Genomic DNA, 18,454 nt, shown 5'->3' on the forward strand with positions numbered 1-18,454 from the left:
CAAAGAATAATACTATTTCCGTAGGAAATGCGGAAATCCTGTGGGTGAACTCGTGTTAATGCCTACTCGTGTTAATGGGGCACCCATACGCACGAAAACAAACTTCACAAACAGCTCTCCTGTTCTCTTACACAAACAACAGCAATAAGTTCTGCGCACTCCAGCTGCTTTTGTTGGGCACTCGCGTCTTCACAACATTCCACGCCATCTTCACTTTCAGATGCAAGAGAAATTCCGCAGTTTTCGTCTAGCTAGCAAAAGAAAAAGAAAGAAAAAGAAAACTACACAGGCGTTTGGGAAGAGGCACATAGCCACTGCTATCCGCAAATAGGAGCAACAAGCTTTGACAATTGTGAATGCTTCTGAAAAGTCATACATACAAGCTCAGAAGGCAGGAAAAAACTGTAGAAGTGGTGCTTTATAAGTGCTAATTACCACTCATTAAACATTTAAATGGTACGGGCATTATATTTCCGACTTTTTTTGTCTGTGTTTGTTGGTTTTTGCTAATTCTAGTTTAGACCCTTGTGTTACGAATAATAATTCGAAGGTGTCCGCATGCGCCCCATAATTCATTGTGCGTTTACGCGAACGCGTTCCCGTTTTGGTGCCTAGGAGGGGGCCGGCTCATGACGTCACGATTTACCAACTCGCTTCGTTAACTGAGATTGTTGTAGGAAAGTCTAGTCAGCGCAGCCTCCCCAGTCCCCACCCCAAAGAAAAAAAAACATGCGCGACATCACTCTTTATTTCCTTTTTTATGAGGAACACTACCATACTTGGTTTATTGCCACATGGAGCCAGCAAATTCTGCTGCGTGTCATGACGTCACTGGAGTGTTCGTGATACGACGTTCGATATTTCGAGAGTACCAAAAGTAAATAAGTACGGTCCTTCTGAGTCGCGAGAAGCGTGGTATGTGGTTCCGACAACACTGAAAATGCGTGAATGTCGACCTCGAAACTGTATACAAATGCCCGCGAGCCTCGGAACAACCTTAACAATTTACTATAACGGCTGTTCTAACGGTTCCGTTTTCCACGTAGTGCATCTGCCGCGATGTCACGACGCAGGTAGTGGTCACGTGGGAGCCAGACATGGCGCCGTCTCGACGCTCGCTCCGGCTCACTCAGACGTGCAATGGCGCCCGTCGTTGCGCGGCCCAACGTAGCACCAAGCAAGCAGAAGCGAGTGCCAAGATCGTACACCGCTACATCCTGCTCCCATGCCGCGGCCTTCGGTGTCATGACGTCAATACAAACACAGCTGCGGGGAAAGGAATCCGGGTCTGGATTCCCGAAAGCTATTGCCGTAAATTACTCGAGACTCTCCGAGACTTGCCGCTGCCATCTTTTCTTGGATTTCGAGTTGTGAATCCTTCCATTGAAGCAAAAATAAAAATACCAACATATCGAGAGTTCGCATAACTTAAGTTTCTTTCTCTCTTTCTTTACTTATTTCACTCGTTCTTACTTTCTTTTTCTTTGTCCTATTCTTTCGTTGACTCTTGTTTCTGAAACAGTGAACGCACTGCATTGCGCACTTTGCTGCCCACTGATAATCGACACAGGAAAAGGCCTGGTCCACATTCCTATGAGCACATACTGTAGGCTTACCTTGAGGCACCCCAGGGCAGATATTACTTCGTGTTCCACCGGGTTCACGGTGGCTGTGTCCAGGATAGCGAGGTGGTAGATTGAGTTAGCCCAGAAGATCTCCATCGGCTTGAAACTCGCGTCGCTGCGGTTCAGCAAGAACTCCAGGTGATGGACAGAACTACGTCATGAGAAACGGCAGTCGTCACTTCGCGCTTCACAACCTGTTGCCTGCGCTATAGCGCAGGTATTTTGTCGATGTTCCTTTCCAGCGAGCTAATGGTGACGGCATACGTAGAACAATGGTTGTAAATTAGAAAGAAAAGTCTAAAAGAAAATTAAGGCGTAATACTAGAGGGAAAAACAACTCGAAAAACATAGAAAGTCTTTAAAAAATAGGAAACTCTGCCAAAAGCAGTAGGGACCCTTGAGATTCTTGAAACTTTAATGAAGGTGATGAAGTTAAAGCGATGGGACTTACGATAGCGAAGTCTATTAGCGTAAGTCTCAAGCTATTCAAGCAATATGATTATATCAGCTGATATTGCGGTTAACGTAACGAAAAACGTGCGCTACTGTGGGAAGTCGCTGTCCGCGATATCAGTGTTCGCGTTTGTTGCAACCGTTTGCGTTTTCTCGGTGCTTGTTTGCCTTTATAAGTGGCCTTACAGTGCGCATAAGGGCACGTCCCTCTAAGGCAATTTATTTTTGTGTTCGCTTTTATAGACCGGGCCAATGAGGTTTATACAATGAAGTAAAAAAAGAAAGTATTGTATATTCATCAGGAATATAAAGGAGTCGCCCGACCAAAGCGTCCCTTAGTGGAACAAGCTGGAGGAAGGCAGCAATAATCGGGAAACACCAAAACAGACCCTATACAGAAAAACAATATGAGCCATCTTTTAAAGTCACCCATCCAAAATACAAGAAATACACGTTTACCACGTGAAATACGGTAATCCAGAAAATACCCCAGAATAAGAGACAGGGGGCGATGACACTTGGAAGTTCCCGCACCAGCCCGTTTTGAGGTCATCGATCTTGACGGCGTCAGCTCAGGCCTAGGTAATTTTTCTTATTAATAAAAGGGGACTACAAGGTATTCTGCAAAGGAGTTAAAGAACGAGTTTATCACGTTTCAAAATGATGCGTTAAGCTAAAACGGCTCAATACAAAAAAAATATTTTTAAATTAGTGACGTCACACTAACGTTAGGATACAAATGTTCTGGCGCGAAATAAAAAAAAATGGCCTTCATTTCCGCTGCTAATAATCAACCTGTCATTGCCATATTACGGAAAATGCAGCTTTGGAAGAGTGATTTATCAGTCTAAGTGCTTACAGTTCATTATATTACATTGCATTACAGTCCTTACAGTTCATTTAATGGTACATTCGCCCACCGTGGTTGCTTAGTGGATATGCGGCGTTGGGCTGCTAAGCACGAGGTCGCGGCATCGAAGGCTGGCCACGCCGGCCGCATTTCGCTGGGGGCGACATGCGAAAAATACCCGTGTAGACTTAGGTGCACGTTAAAGAACCCCCGGTGGTCCGAATTTCCGGAGACCACCCCTACGGCGTGCCTCATGATTGGATCGTGGTTTTGGCACCTAAAACCTCATAATTACTATCAAAGGTATATCCAGCTGGCACGTCGTATTATAGCGTTCAGGGCACTCAGTTGCCGCACCGGGAACACATTCGGCTGATTATTTAAATTCGGCTGATTAACTCGGAGCTTTCGCAGGTGCTCTCACCTTCGACCTAGGAGTGCGATCGAGATAGGGTGTGATTCCAGTCACGTGGTTTTGGCAGCTTCCGTTGTCGGCGTAGCGTATCCGGGGCGGGGGGGGGGGGGGGGGGAGGGGTTCTGTAAGAGTACACCTAGTGGACTATCCATTACTGCCGCTGCTGATTGGATGCAGCTGTGCGAGTGAGGAGGAGACGAGAGATCCTAGCCAATCCGCAGCGGGCGAAACGGACAGTCGACTAGGCGGACTCTTACAGAATACCCCTTCCCGCCCCCCCCCCCCCCCCACAAGTCTAGGCGTATGCGCGCCTTGCTTGTTTATAACAGAAGAAATGCTGACGTGTTTCTGGTCTGCTCTACGATTGCGCTTGCGAGCATATAGTGCCTCACAATATACCAGAGGGAACTCTGGTGCTGCAATCGTTGAGCCACCATGGTAATGATGGGAAGTACATGGGCTTGCCCTACCTTCGTGCTTTCAGATTCGTGCATTTACGCTTTATATACCTTCGTTGTCGTAAATTACATAGCATTCTATACTCGTGCTGCACCCCCATTTTTTTCAATACACGTTTATATATATATATATATATATATATATATATATATATATATATATATATATATATATATAATCTACGAAGTACAGAGGACGCTGCGAACACGCACAATTGTTACTAATTGCAGCCGTTGAGCGTGTCGAGGTGGCCACATCGAAACGCGCCAAGCGTCTGAGCCTTGCCTGCGATAAATTCATAAAGGCGTTCTATGTTGATTGTCGATACATGCGTCCGTGGCCTAATGGGTTCAATATCGCGCATCTGCTCTAGATGTCCCATGTTCGAATGCGGTCGTTGGACAATTTTAATAATGTTTACTTAATTATTTATTACGCAGTAAATTGTTGAAACTGACGAGTTTACTAAAGCCACAAAGCCGTTTGAAGTAAGGAGGACGAGGTTTAGGCAAATCCACGCCCATCCCATAATTCCCATGCCGGTTCAACCGCTCCCGATGCAACTCCCGTATAGGCACGTAGTTCCCGCCAGTTGTTATTGTATTAAACTCTGTGTTCGCGAACGGCTGCACATTCGTCTCGGCCACGCCTTCTCTGGCTGCGTTCAAGAGCGGGAGCCGCGTCGCTGCAACCCTGAGTCAGAGCCCGGTTAGGGCCGAGTGCGCCGCAAGTGCACGTGTAGCTCACTCACTCGAAGGTGATGCCGACGCCGAACGCCGTGATCTTGTGCAGGGGTGCGACGTCGATGAAGGTGCGCAAGTCGGGGTCGAAGCCTTCGGGCGCCACTATCGAGTTGCGGCCCCGCTTGTAGAGCGAGTCGAAGAAGATGTACTCGCACAGGCCGTCCGGGGGGAACATCCGCGTCGAGTTGAGCTTCCAGCCCACCGTGCACACCAGGGGCTGGTCGTCCATCACTGCTCGCGGTGCGGACAGCGCAACAAAGGCTGTGAGGGAACACTCGGCGCGTGCTGACCTCAGTAATGCGTGGTGTTCTAATTTGTGCATTGGCCAGTGAAGTCTAGTAGTACCTCTGCTATCAAAGACAACTTAGGCCGTCTGCAGCGGGACCATCAGATTATGGCACACGACTCACTATTCTGTGAATAGTACTGTACAATATTTAATTGTCAGCTATTCCTCCACTGTGATGACAGACAGACAGCTGTAGACATATCGACAGGATTGCGAGCGATGGACCTACTTTCCGAGGGAGCGGCCGTTGACGCAACAGGGGTCTCAGTTTGTTGCGTGGTGGTCGCGATGGTTGTTTCCTCCGTGGTTGCCACGGGCGTCGCCTGGGTTACCACCAGCACCTTGACGTCGCGACCGCCTCGCAAAATGACTTTGGGAGACGGTGTCTCCGTCGCCACAGTCGCATAAGAAGAATCTGCGAGTGTGAATTGTTAGGGAGTCGTGTGCAATCGCTATAGCACAGCACAAAGAAATTCGACAGCACTTGTCACGTCACTTTCGTCACTTTGTCGTACGAGTTCTCCCGCGTGCGAGAAGAGCATCCTCATACGTGTGGAACGCGTTCCACTGTTCTCAGCAACATTGTTCTCATGCAAGAATTCTAGACAAGAACACCTGGTGCAGAATTCAAACGACTTCCGACCCACATCTGAGATAAGTCTGGAGACCGCAAGCCCTCTAAAGCTGCGATTAAGGCATATATTGGCGACAAATATGGCTCTAGCAGCCATCGTCGCGTTCCTCCGTCGCCCTTTGTGTATGGCGCGCTGCGGCGCTTGTCTCTCGTACCTCGTGCCGCGAGCTTCGAGTGTAGAGAAAAGTAAAGAATAAAAAAATATTCTGCTCCTGCCACCGGCGCGAACGCCTATCAGCCTGTTCGCTCGTTGACTCGCATATTGTTTTGGGGGACCTAACCTCGGTCCCTGTACCGCCGTTTAGGCCGATTACATAGCCTCGATTAAAAAAGAACCTTCCCCTGCAGAATCCAGGTTTCAGCTAGTTTGTAGCCGGCTCATATTCAAACATATTTTACGGCGCAGACTAGACGTGTATTTGAACTTCCAACTGTTTTCAATGAGAACGATAAATCTCTCTTTAAGCACAGTGAAGTTATGGCGCCGTTTTATGCATTGACCAACAAAAGTAACTGCAACGCCAATGCATTTCTCCGCAAAGTTCGGGAATTAATACATCGAAACTGGTATCACCCTGATAATTCGTTCCATTTGGATCCGCCTTGATAACTACACGGCTAGAATTTCTAAATTGCAATATGGGCCAAAAATAGTTAGAAACCTAATTAGGGAATTATTGTTAATTAGTCGATTGTGCGTTTCACTTTTTTCTGCAAGTAGTGCCCGCCGCTTCAAGTTGACCAGCTCATGAACTATAATTACGATTTGCCACAGGCGACGTTTAAAACATTTTGAAAGTGTTTGCTGAAACACCCGGTATATACAGGGTGTCCCAACTATAAGGTAATTTGCAACTTCTCGCTGGGCGTGTTGGTGAATGGCTACGTTAGGAGTAGTTGCGTGTATGAAAGGACGAACGCAGGAAAAAAAAGAACGAAGTAGACGCAAAAAGCGCTGCTCGCTACTACCTAGTTTATTTTTTTTCTGTGTTTGTCCTTTTATAGGCGCAACCCTTCCTAACATATCCCAACTACCATGCACCAAGATTTAAAAATCTGCAGATGCCACGTAGCTGGACAGAACCAAGGTAATGTTGTTTGCCGTCGCTGGGAGATACTTAGATTATTCATTGCATTCCACCTAATTACATAATAAGTATTCATTAATTAGTCAACTTCTCAGCTATTAGATGAAAAGCATCAATGAGAAAATTATATATCGACAAGAAAAATCCCGGTGCACCGTTCTGTGGCTCAATGCGTACTACATATAGCTTGAAAGAAGCCCACGAATACACGCAAAATTGCCGCAAGACAGGCCACTCGAGGCACTCGTGCGTGTATTCGCGGGCTTCTCTCATACTAAAAAAAACACTTTTACGTGCGCACAACGGTCCTATGTACAGGAGGAGGCAAAACGCTGTTCTCGCTCCGCTGCCGAGCTGATTGTGTGGAAGTGAGTGAAGTGGTTCGTGAAGCGGTAAGGAAAGGTTGACGCTATTTTCAGCAGCCTTTGCGGGAGCACGGCTCAGCGTCAACAGGGATAGGGGGATAGTGGGAGCAAAGGAGATAGGAGAGTAGGGGGTTAAAATGTCGCCATGGCAGCGTGCGCGGCTGAGCATTCCGGCAGGGGTCCGGTAGGAATGGTAATCTGGTGAACGGCACGGAGGCGGTGATCCAGCAGGAGCCAGATGGTTAAGGCAGTTCGAGTAGCCTAGAGTGGTTTTATCCATATTTGCAGAAAATCCTAGAGTCTCGGCGAGAGCCCAGACGAGTCTAGCTACTCGACGACACTTAGGAGGCCTGGTAGCTCTTTGCGACCAGGGAAGAGGACGTCTTCCTGCCATGCACAAGGAAGCTCAGGCGTCGGAACTCCAGCAGGAGGCGGTCACACTGCTGCAGGTAAGCAGGGCAGGCCAGCAGGAGGTGCTCCAGGGTCTCGGGCTCCCAACAGGGAGTGCAGGCTGGAGAGGTGATGATGCCGTGCCCGTGGCGGCAAGCACCCGTCCTACAGCAGCCAATCCTCAGTCGCACGAGAAGGGAGGTCTCCCTGCGTGCGAGGCCGCGCTGTGGAAGCGGTCTCGGAGGGCGGGCCAAAGACATCCGCTTGTCCGGATGGCAGGCCAGCAAATGGCGTCGAAGACTGTGGCTTGTGAAATCTTTAGCTGTCACTGCCAGGCTGGGCGGGACGCAGGGTGGGCACGCTTTGCCAGTGCATCAGCTTCCGCGTTTCCCGGTATCCCTACGTGGGCTGGAGCCAGTGCAGGGATACTGAGCAGCCCGCCTCCTGGAGCGCCATCACCCTTGTCGAGAACAGGGCGACCCCAAGGCTGGCCCTTTCTGGCCACTGCAGGCTGAGAAGTGCCACCTTGGAGTCGCACTAGATGGTCACTGGGGTCGCTGGCAGCTCCTCTGCGAGTACGTCCTCAGCCAGGTTGAGGCCTGCTACTTCTGCCGCTGTTGACGTTGCGTGGTCGGGGAGGCGACACTGCCTGCTCTTCCGCAAGAGGGGAACGACGCAGGCCGCAGCCTGTGTCCGGCATCACAGAGCCGTCAACGTAGATCTGCAGGTTCCCTCCGTGGTCCTCATGCAGGAGAGCGGCAGCCGTCGACTGAAGGGCACAAGTCGGGGAGCGCCGTTTGGAAACGCCGGGCAGCTCTGTGGTGATGGGTATGGGTGGTCTCTGGAGAGGAGGCAGCTGTGCGTGGTTTGCTGGAGGCCTCCCAGTCATCTCTTCGTACAGCCCACAGAGTCTGCCCATCTATGAATGGGGCCGCGAGCGCAGTCGGTAGAGCAGGGCACTGTCGTCTGGTCCATGGTGGAGGTGCTCAACATGGCAGAGCCCCTGCTGCAGGAGGAGGAGTGACAGCGGCCATGCTCCCGCCTCGGCCAAGGTTGCAGTGAATTGGGAGATGCGGAGAGCTCCCAGACAGAGCCTAATCGCCACCCGATGCTGCAGCTCCAGCTTCTTGAGATGGGCAAGTGGTAGTGCCACTAGTGGGACGGCGTACCGCAGGCGTGAGGCGGATGCTGCATCGTACAGCCGCAGTTGCCACCCAGTGGTACAGCCCTGTCCTCGGGCAAGATGCTGGGAGACTGCCTTGCGGACCCAGGGAACATGGACATGCAGGGTCTTGACAGCAGGCAGCCAGGACAGCCGGTGATCAATGCGCTGCCCCAGGTACGTCACTGCCGTGCTCCACTGTAACTGGCCGCCTTCCAGGTGCAGCCGGGTAGCTGTGCGGGGGACGGCTGCTCTTGCGTGGAGCAGCATGGCCTCCGTCTTCCTTGCCGAGATGGCAAAGCCAATGCTGCTCAGGTAAGCACCGGTGGTGTCGACGGCTCTTTGCAGGGCCGAGCGCGTGCTATGGTGGCACAGGGCGATGTCGTCCGCGTAGATGGAGGTACTCCCCGGGTAGACGGGGTCGATCGGCAGGACAGCAGGAAGCCGGGCCAGGGCCAGGTTGAAAAGGAAAGGGCTCACCACTGACCCTTGTGGGACGCCCGCTACCACCGGCCGAGCGGAGCTCCTTGATCGGCCCACTCGTACCCTGAGGGTGCGTTCCTCCAGGAACGACGAGATCAACCACCGCAGGTTCCCGTTGATGCCAAGTAGGTCCAGGGCCTGCTGAACGACTGGATGGGGCAGGCCATTGAAGGTCCCCTTGATGTCGATAAGCACCAGGAGCACGGCGTCACCGCAGGCCTTGGCCTCTTCCAGAGTGGAGACCACGTCGGCGATAGAATGCGCGGTGCATCGGCGCCGCCGGAACCCCGTCTGCTCGTCGGCCAGGAAGCCATTGGCACGGGCCACCCAGTCCAGTCGGACCAAAGCAATGGCCTCCATCACCTTGCAAGCAGCGGAAGTGAGAGAGACCGGCCGGTAGGAGCTCACATGTCCAGCCGGCTTTCCTGCCTTCACGATGGGGGCCACGATGGCTGTGTGCCATGGCTCGGGCACCTGCCCTGACCGCCAGATGTTGTAGCAGTCGAGCAGGCGCTGCTGCTCGCTGGCGGCCAGGTTGCGGAGCATTTGGGTCGTCACTCCGTCGGCTCATGGTGCGCTGCAGCGCTTCCCTCTCTTCAGGGCAACTTGGAGCTCGTGCTGCGTCAGCGGGTCCTGGCAGATAGCAGTAACCTGGCTCAATGTCCACCCCGGGTGGTGGTTGTGCAGGCCGCTAGGCAGGCTGAAGGAAGGCTGTCCTACCGGCAGGATGGCTGCAGTGCGTGGTACAGGCGGCGCGAACTGGTCGGCAAAGAGCTCCGCAAGGGTCACTTCGCTCACGCCCAGCGTGATGGCATCGGCGAGGTCAGGTTGTAGGTTTGTTGTCCTGCCGGTGAGAGATTTGAGCAGTCTCCAAGCCAGGAGTCCCCTGGACTTGTCCTCAATGGAAGAGCAGAGGCTCCTCCAGCTCTGGCTCCTCCTGCACCGGGCCTGGCATCTGCAGCGGGCATCCGCGCGTCTGTACTTGGTCCAATGCTCTGCTTTGCCCGTCCGGATTGCTCTGCGCTCCATACGGCGCCTGAAGGCGCGGAGGTTGAGCAGGTGGAGGTCCGGAGCGGGGGTATCTGGTTGGGCAGAGCACTGAACGGTGGCAGCCTGAGCACAATCTGCGATGGCGCTGAGGAAGTCACGGCCATCGTCCAACTTGCTGCAGTGCTTCCGGAACAGGGACCCGTCTGTGACGGGGTAAGTTCTTGACCTAGGTCTTTTTCCAAACCCGAGGCTAATCTCGCTAGGGAAGTGGTCAGACCTCCATGTGTCAGGAGTTATGGCCCAGGAGTAGGAGCACTGTTCGGTGGTGAGGGAGAGGTCGATGGCCGTGCAAGCTCCACGGCGGACACAGGTAGGCTTCCCTGTGTTCTAAGACCAGCAGGCCAGCTCGGCTGATGGCGGCTGTGAGGTCCTTACCTCGGCGGGTGCAGCTCCGGCTTCCCCAATCCGTGTGGTGTGCGTTGAAGTCACCGCACAGGACTGCATGCCCACCGAGGCGAATGGCCAGCTGGACGAGGCTGGAGGGATCCAAGGCTTTCCTGAACGAATATAGATGCTCGCCACAGCTGTGTACTGGCTGTGACCACATTGCTGGCACTGCAGTGGACGCGGTCTTCCAGGCCTCACCCGGAACTGGAGCTTGTATATGGACACATGCTCGGGAGGGACCGGACTGCTAAAGCGGAGCATCGCCTTGCTGCCGGAGCGGGTCGCAGACAGGATAGAGACACTGTACTCGATCGCCCCAGCCAGCTCTGCATCGGTAAACTCGCCGTCAATGCCGTGTATAAAGCCCATGCTGTTTCCACGGACAGCTGGTGGACCAACAACAACGGGAATACCTCGGAGCTCGGTGGTGGCAAGCAGCTCCTCCAAGCAGGGCTGCGAGGTCGCGTCCATGGCCACGATGTTTCTTTTTGTGTTAACGCTGACTACGGACACACCTGGTAGCGCACAGAGCACAGCGGCAATAGCAAGGCGGGATCCTCACTCAAAGGCCCCTCCCGGGACAGAAGGGCAGAACAGGGCCGTCCCGACCACCGCTGGGTTAACTGGTATGGTGGCGGCTTGCTGTAGAGCCCTGGCGCGACGTTGGGCGTTCCTAGAGAGGACCGTGGTGAACGCGTCTTCTGTTGGTGCGCCGCTCTCGGGTGCCGGGGAGAGTGCGATTTGGGTACTGGTGGGAGTGTCCTTCAGTGGCGCCTGTTGCTGTGGAGAAGCCACTGGACCCGAGGCTGGAGGCTGCAGGCTACCTGGAGTTGTCCGTTGCTTCCCCTTTGGCAAGGCGCTTTGTCGGAAGAGCTGGCGGATCTTTCAGGAAGGCAGCTGCGTTCCGTGGCTTGCCGCTTCTCTCCTTCGCAGCTGGTGTCTTTCCGAGGGTAGCCAGTAGTGAAGGTTTCTGGGGAACCTCCGAGTTTGCCTTGGCCCCTGTGGTAGACTTGGCAGGAGTTTCTACAAGTGAATCCTTTGCCTGGACAATCACAGCATCTCCGGGGGTGCAGTCTCTGTCAGGAATGGCAGGATCGGGTACCGCGGTACTGGTTGCAGATGCGGTCGAAGCGGCAGCCCGGCCCTGAGCTGTGGGGCAAGGAGGCACAGGCGCTGACTTCTTGCGCTCTGGGAGGGCAGTGAAACCCATCAACTGCACTGGGGCGTCTCCCTCGTCATCGCTTTCGCGGCCACGTTTCCGAGAGACAGACAAATCCATATCTTTCTCATCGGAGCTTACGGGGAGTTCCACGGAAGTTGGTTCGGGAGAACCAGCAGGCCAAGCCGACTGGGGAAGTGAGGAGCGTGAACCTTGCAAGAGGGCCGGGGTGGGAGGCTCCGGCTGGCTAGTAGCACCACTCTGAGTGACAGGGGTGTTGCAGGGTGGCACGAAAGCGCTTGGCGAGCCATTTGTCCATGATTTCTGCGGACCTCGCCTCTGCGGCTTCGCGTTGCCGAAGACCAAGGCAGTACGTATCCCAGGTTAGCGGGACGTCGATGCTTGTAGCACTCGACGTTCGTCGGTGGCAAGCGCGAGGAGTGCGCTTGTTTGGTTCGGCAAAGTCCCCCATAGTACGTTATAATTCCTGTGCGCACGCACACGCACAAAAAAAAAAGCACGCGCCAACAACACACGCGAATCACAGGGCTCACTCGCACCGGTGCGGCGGGCGTGGTAGCGCAGTACACGCATATGTCACGCACGTGATGAGCGTCACTGTCACACACGCAAATACTACGCACACGGAGGTTGTAATTCGAACACGCGCACAAGCGCGACGCCGGCGAATGTCGATACAATGCACCGTACACGAGAGGTAGCGTACACGTGGTGAGTCACTCGCGCAACTCCGGCGCACGTGGTGATCGTGAACGACCAGCCACAAACGCACAAAGCCGCGCACGTGGGAATAGGAGATTCCTCTCTCGCCAAATTCCGGCGTGTAGCGCAAGAAATAATCCAAGAGTACATGCGCAAAAGCGTGAGAGAAGTGGCGAGGAATACGAGCCATGCGCAGCAGCCGAGGCGTCAACCCTTGGCAAGCGCTTCGTATGCTGCTGATTGTGAGGACGGTGTACCAAGCGCATCTCTTGGATGCGCTCGGTTAAAAAAGGGGGAATGGTCTGCATGCATCTCTCTGCATCTGAGAGCGCGAAGCCGTGTGTGAAGCGCAACGGTGGCGACGCCGAACACAAAAACACAGTTTATCATGACTACGTACGAATCTGAAACGAACCCCGCAAAGTTGTATTTAACCGAGACACAAATGCTTACCGAAGCCTATGACGAAGAACGCGATCAGTACGCTCAATAGGATCAAGAAGATGATGGAGGCGCACACCACGGTTGCCGACGCGGCGAAACTCCGTCTGCGTAGATAAATAACGCAGGCACCTCGATATTTAATGTACTAGCTTACCTGATGCATCCGCTGTGTGATAACTTGAGTTCGCAAGAAAAAAAAAGCAATCTACTGCTTCTCCTAATCGCATGCATAATGACCATCGTGGGCCGGAATAACGTAAAACTATTCCAAGTCAAGATGGATCGGGCCATTCGGCCTATCGCTATTGGTTAATGGCGGATATGTATTGAAAACAGATTGGAACAGTTTTAGGTTATCCTGGTGCTGCCAGGTGTGTAATCTTGTTAGTGAAGCGTAAGGCGTACGGAAAATGAATACTGACGATATTTCTGACTATTCATTTCTTAGCGTTAGATGAACGTCCTAGAGCTCTAAACCATACAAAAAGATATCGTGACAAGCGTCTGAGCGCCGTAAATAATCTAATATAATAGCTTTACTGCTGTCATTTTCGGTTTCGTGTCCCATGAAGATACTGTGTCGCGACGCCATGATACGGTACGTGATCACGTAAGTGCAGGACATTGGGACGATTTGCCACTCGCTACGGTTAGCTCGATCGCCTCGCATGCTGCTATTCGCCGTGAGGGGCCGATGTAGCACGTGACCACGGGGTCACATGCTGCGTCATGACCTCATGGCACAGTAGAAGCGAAACCTAAACTGGCTTAAAAAATATTATGCTAATTTTTTTTTATGGTGCTGCCAGCCTTGTCATTGTTTTTTCTTGGGTTTAGAGGGATCGTTTCAATTAAAGCAAAAAAAAGCATACCCGAAAATAATATGTCGCTATCCCTTGAACAGTCTGGACTCACTAACAATCGCGGTTCTCGATTTAAGCACTAACTGTGCGGATCTCGAACGCGGCCTTCTCGGCTTTGTTTGAGTAAACCGCGCGTGGCACATTATACGCGATAGAAGAAGATCCTGCCCAGTTCAGACAGCCAGAAGCCCATAACATCTATCACACATGAAAACTTTGGTCTGCGATTAACATTTGGCTTGTTCAGCACCATTATTTGTTTCTAGTATACCTACATAAACAGGGCAAACACTGATAAGCATGCATTTGAATCGTGATAGTTAACCTTTTGCAAGGTGATCTGCGCAAGCTTTTGTTTCAGATACGTGGCACAGTGCTTCAATAACGCCCCTCGTTTATCCCAAAATCAAGTGCACGACTTAATCTTACTGTACGCCCATCTGATGCTTCCTTCAAGGTTAACTTGACCTGTACAGATGAGCGGAAGTGTTGAGAATGGCTGCACGTGCAAGAATACCGCTACCTCGTTTACCGCGAGCTCCGTCCAGCGACAAATTACACTTACTTGTCCTCCTCCTCCTCTTCTGAAATAAAGAAGAACAAACAAAGAGAACCTTCAGTGAGTTGCACATGTGTTTCTAGAAGGATGCATAGTAACAGAAGTGGTTGCTTACTTTGATTTTGAAGGGTGGTTTACCTCATGCTTTGTTTTAAATATGCGAGCCCAGAAAAATCGTATTGATCAGCATAGAATGCACTGTATTTGATGATGTTAGTTCAATAAAAAAATAATTCACCTACTGCAAAAAGTAATTTTTTTCTACTTAGAACATCAAATCTTTTTCGATAAATGTTGCCAATCGCAAAAATAAAATTTGAAGTATCATGCTTAGAATTTCGGAACTAAGAAATGCGAAGGATAAAGGGTGTCGCAATTCTGTAACAGCACCTAATATGATTTCCAAAGCGGTCAATATTGATCTACTGTTAGGATCGGCCTGCAGGGGTACTGCTCTTCAAAACTATCTCAGCCCGCTGCAGCTGCTTCGATGGACCCGCGGTGGTGGCGCCCTTCAGAGAACCAGCGAGGACGACAGCGTTAACCGACCATGAACTTCCTTCGGAGAAGTGCAGACTACGGCTGAGTTTCTCCACCATGCGCCTCGTTCGGAGAATCGGCGACGGCAGCAGGGCGGGCCACGTTTGGCGCCCCGTGTATTGTTTTTTGATTTGCCGGGCCTTCATGGTCTCTCTGCAGCAAGAAGAGCTTCCCTAACAAAAGGGTGCTTTGCGGTACGTGGGCCCCAGGATTTGTCACAGTCTGCTGACACTCGTGGCGACTACTGGAGAAAGCCAGCTCTCTGGAATTTAGAGGCGCCGGTTGGGGTAAGGCGTGACCACCTGGCTACGAGGACACGCTCAACTCGGGTTCTGGGAATCCAAAGTGCGTACGCGTGTGTGTGAGCCCTCCTGCTCCAAGTCGGGTCGACTACGCCCCAACGACTATGGACAGTCCGATGGGACAGCCGTTTCCCTCACCTAGGGGTTTAGGGAGAACGGAGTGCTTATAAGCGGCTGTTGTCCGCTGCTAGGATGTGCTCGTGCTCGAGAGTGTGTACTCGTCATCGTGCTCGTGAGCTGCGTGCTCATCAGTGCGCTTTGTGATCGTGCTCATGAGCTGTGTGCTCGTATGTTGTATGCTTCGTCTTGCGTCCTCCATTCGGGAGTCACGCTAGACTGTTGAATGTATTTCTTGTTTAAAATGTAGATACTGTAAATAAACCCTACACGCCTAGTTCCTCCCAAGTTCCTCTCTACGACGTTCAACCTTTACAAATGGTGGCAGCGGCGAGAACGTCCGACAACTCTTACAGCTGGACGACAGCGATGGGATCGTCCTCAACCCCAACACTACTCTACTCTGGAGTGGGATCGCGCTAGCATCTTGCTTTTCAAATGTTCTCTTAGCCTCCTAGGTCACTGAGTAGGCGGTGTTAAATTTTCGATCTCACAGTGACGTCAGCTGGCGAAAGCACGGCGCCGACAGATCACGAGACCGGAAGCGAACATTCGGAAATCGAGATGTTCGCGTGGTCACCCCCCGTCTCTGAAGCATACCACGGATGTGAGCACGACTTTTGCAACACTTTCATAAGCGTTGAAACAATTGCATGTAAGCTTTAGAGTCCTCGCACTTTTTTTTTTTCAGAAACTCTAGGAGATGCAGTTTACAGAACCGTGATATCTGTTTTCTATTACGATGTGCGGAATTTGTCCTTTTTTTTCATGTTAACTGTACTTATCAAATTTTGGAAATTATTGTTTACGAAATTCTGCTTTCTTCAGTTGATAGAGTGGTTGAGTTTTGCATGCTCTCTTTTATACATCAAATTTTATTCAGAGCGGTTGGGTTGTCCGAGAAGAGCATTCCTGTGCTTCGCATGTATTTGATTATGTCAGTTTGTGTTCACTTGGAGTTAATGCTTCCCCTTAAATATAAAAAAAAAATTGCCGAGACATTTTCTTCTTAAGCTCAAAAATGGTTCTCCTAAGCATCGCCCTCAACACAAAATGTGCAAATTCAACTTCCTGCGGATGTAACCTTATCTGTTGATAAAACGTAGTTCACGGCCGAAACACGGACATTAGTGTGTTTTTTGTTCTGCATATGCGCCTCCAGTTTTATATAATTTACTTTAGCTAACTATAGCTAACACTGTATAACCAGGAATTCCTTTTTTTGTGTGTGTGACACCGCAGCTAACATTGTATAGAACGAAGCCTCCTGTATTCTAGCATTGTGTTTTGTTCATATTATACACTGCGTTTTGTTTACTTCCTATGCACTGCATTTTCTTTTGCACTACTCCCTTCTATAATGCCTCTGGCCCTGAAGGCAGGCTAAATTAATTAATTAATTAATTAATTAATTAATTAATTAATTAATTACATTGTACGTGTTCGCTCCGTGCCCGTGATGTTCTGGCCGAGCGGCGGCAAGTAGCATGAATGCACGAGCTTTACAATCAGAGTCAGCACGGTCGAAATAGCATTTCGACAAGCTTTAACGATACTTTAAAAAGTCAGTCGGCGAAAATCAATGTTCAGAGCGCCCAACTGCAAAACACAAGCGATTAAGTATGGCATTCGTGCATTCTTTTTGCCAACATTATACGTCTCTCAGTCGTCAATTTTTTTTTCGCCAACACACTACTTGTTCACAATAGGCCCACGGTGATTGCCGTTTCATGTACCTTTGCGGGTAGTTTCTTCTCCGTACGTGGTGGACGTGATCTCGTACACCATCTCATCGTTCCCCGTCAGATCGTATGCCATGGGACCTTGCGCCGCTGGATCGTAGTAAGCCATGCTCACTGACTGAACCTGAAAATCAAAACGCCTATTATATTCACTCAATACGTAGTCAATCGTGCCATTAATGAACGCACAGCAGGTTAATAATTTGCACACACTTAAAGAAGTTTATCGAAAAGCGGATTTTTTTTTTTTTTTTCAAAATGTAATTTGACTCACACAGATCGGCGAAATATAGGGAACTCACTCAGACTCACTCACCAATATATTTTTGTGCTGAGGGCTCGCTCTCTACTCAGACTCACCAATTTTACTCAGCCGGACTCGCTCGGACTCAGGATCACCAAAATTCTACTGGGCTAAGCTCAGGCCGTGGCTCAGGCTAATGTCCCTAGGACCGACTCGAGCTCCGTGTTGAGTCTGAGTGGGTCTGAGTGGGTCTACTGACGAGGGAGCTTTCTGGCCTATGAATTTAGGAGCGAATCTCTTATAGATATTAGCTGAAACTTTTTGTTCCTTAATAAATATTAACACCCGTCAGTATTGTTTAACGACTACAGTGACTTGACTCCAGCCACGCAACCCACAGGTTGGTAGCAGCTTAAACTTGAAAAATAAGTCAAATGATCCCAAAAGCAACAAAAAGCCAACCCGTCTACGCCGCATCTCAACGAAATATATAAAGTCAAGAAAATGGCCACACGACGAGAGTGAAGGTTGCCAGAGGAAGAAACTCCATTCGGCTCAACCGGCATACACAGGTTTTTTACCAATGACGGAGCGTTGGGTGCACGTGAAGGAAGCACAGTTATTCAAAATTGTTCCCAATAGCGACAGCGATCATTGTTTGCCGACTGACAACAACGTAGTCAGTTGGTTGTGGTAGTAGGCAGCTTTACGAAGTTTTCAACTCGCTTCTATAGCCTATGCTAAAGAAACGGCCCTATTCTGCCGGGTACGACTCATCCCTAATGTTCCATTTCTTCGACGAGGCTTTCGGTCGCCTTTATCAATGTGTAAAGACTTATTGCATTAATCAATCAATTCCACACCCGCCGTGGTGTCTCTAGCATTGCTGCTGATCACGAAGGCGTGGGCGCGACACCCGGCAACGGCAATTACATTTCGATGGAATTCGATTTTACAAGAACATCCATGTGCCGTGCTCTGGATGCACGTTAGAGAATTACAGGTGGTTAACATTATTTTGGGGTCCTCATTGAGAGCGCTGCTATACCTTACCGCATCCCACCTTGAACTGAACAAAGAAATTCCTAATTGCAAAGAGCCGTCTGTCCCGCCTCCTTCCAGTTATGGCGTCTCTCATGAGCAGATTGAAAAAGAAAATACCGGTGACAAGCAAAGACATGACTTCAGCAATGGGGGTAGCGTAGATGTGCATGCGCACTCACCTATGCAAATTGAGAGAAGGCGAACAGTCGGAACAGCCACACCTTGCACTTGCTCTGAGACGCTTCTCGACCGATGTCAGCCTCGTTCGAACGAGAGCACGTTCTGGTAGGCTCGAGGAGCGTGCTGCATTTAATGATGATGATG

At 50.8% G+C, this 18,454-nt stretch overlaps 1 protein-coding gene across 4 annotated transcripts in view; it reads right to left on the reverse strand.

Moving 5' to 3' along the window:
* Positions 1 to 18,454, reverse strand: part of LOC135921888 (uncharacterized) — a 91,580-nt gene extending 73,126 nt beyond the window's left edge. For 2 of the 4 annotated variants that reach the window (XM_070524433.1, XM_070524431.1), the window contains exons 1-7: positions 18,310 to 18,454; positions 16,837 to 16,966; positions 14,148 to 14,166; positions 12,729 to 12,823; positions 5,064 to 5,249; positions 4,554 to 4,776; positions 1,617 to 1,776 (exon numbers count right to left, since the gene is read on the reverse strand). In XM_070524433.1, coding sequence (XP_070380534.1) covers positions 1,617 to 1,776; positions 4,554 to 4,776; positions 5,064 to 5,249; positions 12,729 to 12,823; positions 14,148 to 14,166; positions 16,837 to 16,951 — 798 coding nt within the window. In that variant the 5' untranslated portion in view covers positions 16,952 to 16,966; positions 18,310 to 18,454. The remainder of the gene's footprint in view (positions 1 to 1,616; positions 1,777 to 4,553; positions 4,777 to 5,063; positions 5,250 to 12,728; positions 12,824 to 14,147; positions 14,167 to 16,836; positions 16,967 to 18,309) is intronic. The other 2 variants (XM_070524432.1, XM_070524428.1) reach the window with 2 other exon arrangements.

This window comes from Dermacentor albipictus, chromosome 8 (assembly GCF_038994185.2).
Source record: "Dermacentor albipictus isolate Rhodes 1998 colony chromosome 8, USDA_Dalb.pri_finalv2, whole genome shotgun sequence".
Taxonomy (NCBI): Eukaryota; Metazoa; Arthropoda; class Arachnida; order Ixodida; family Ixodidae; genus Dermacentor; species Dermacentor albipictus.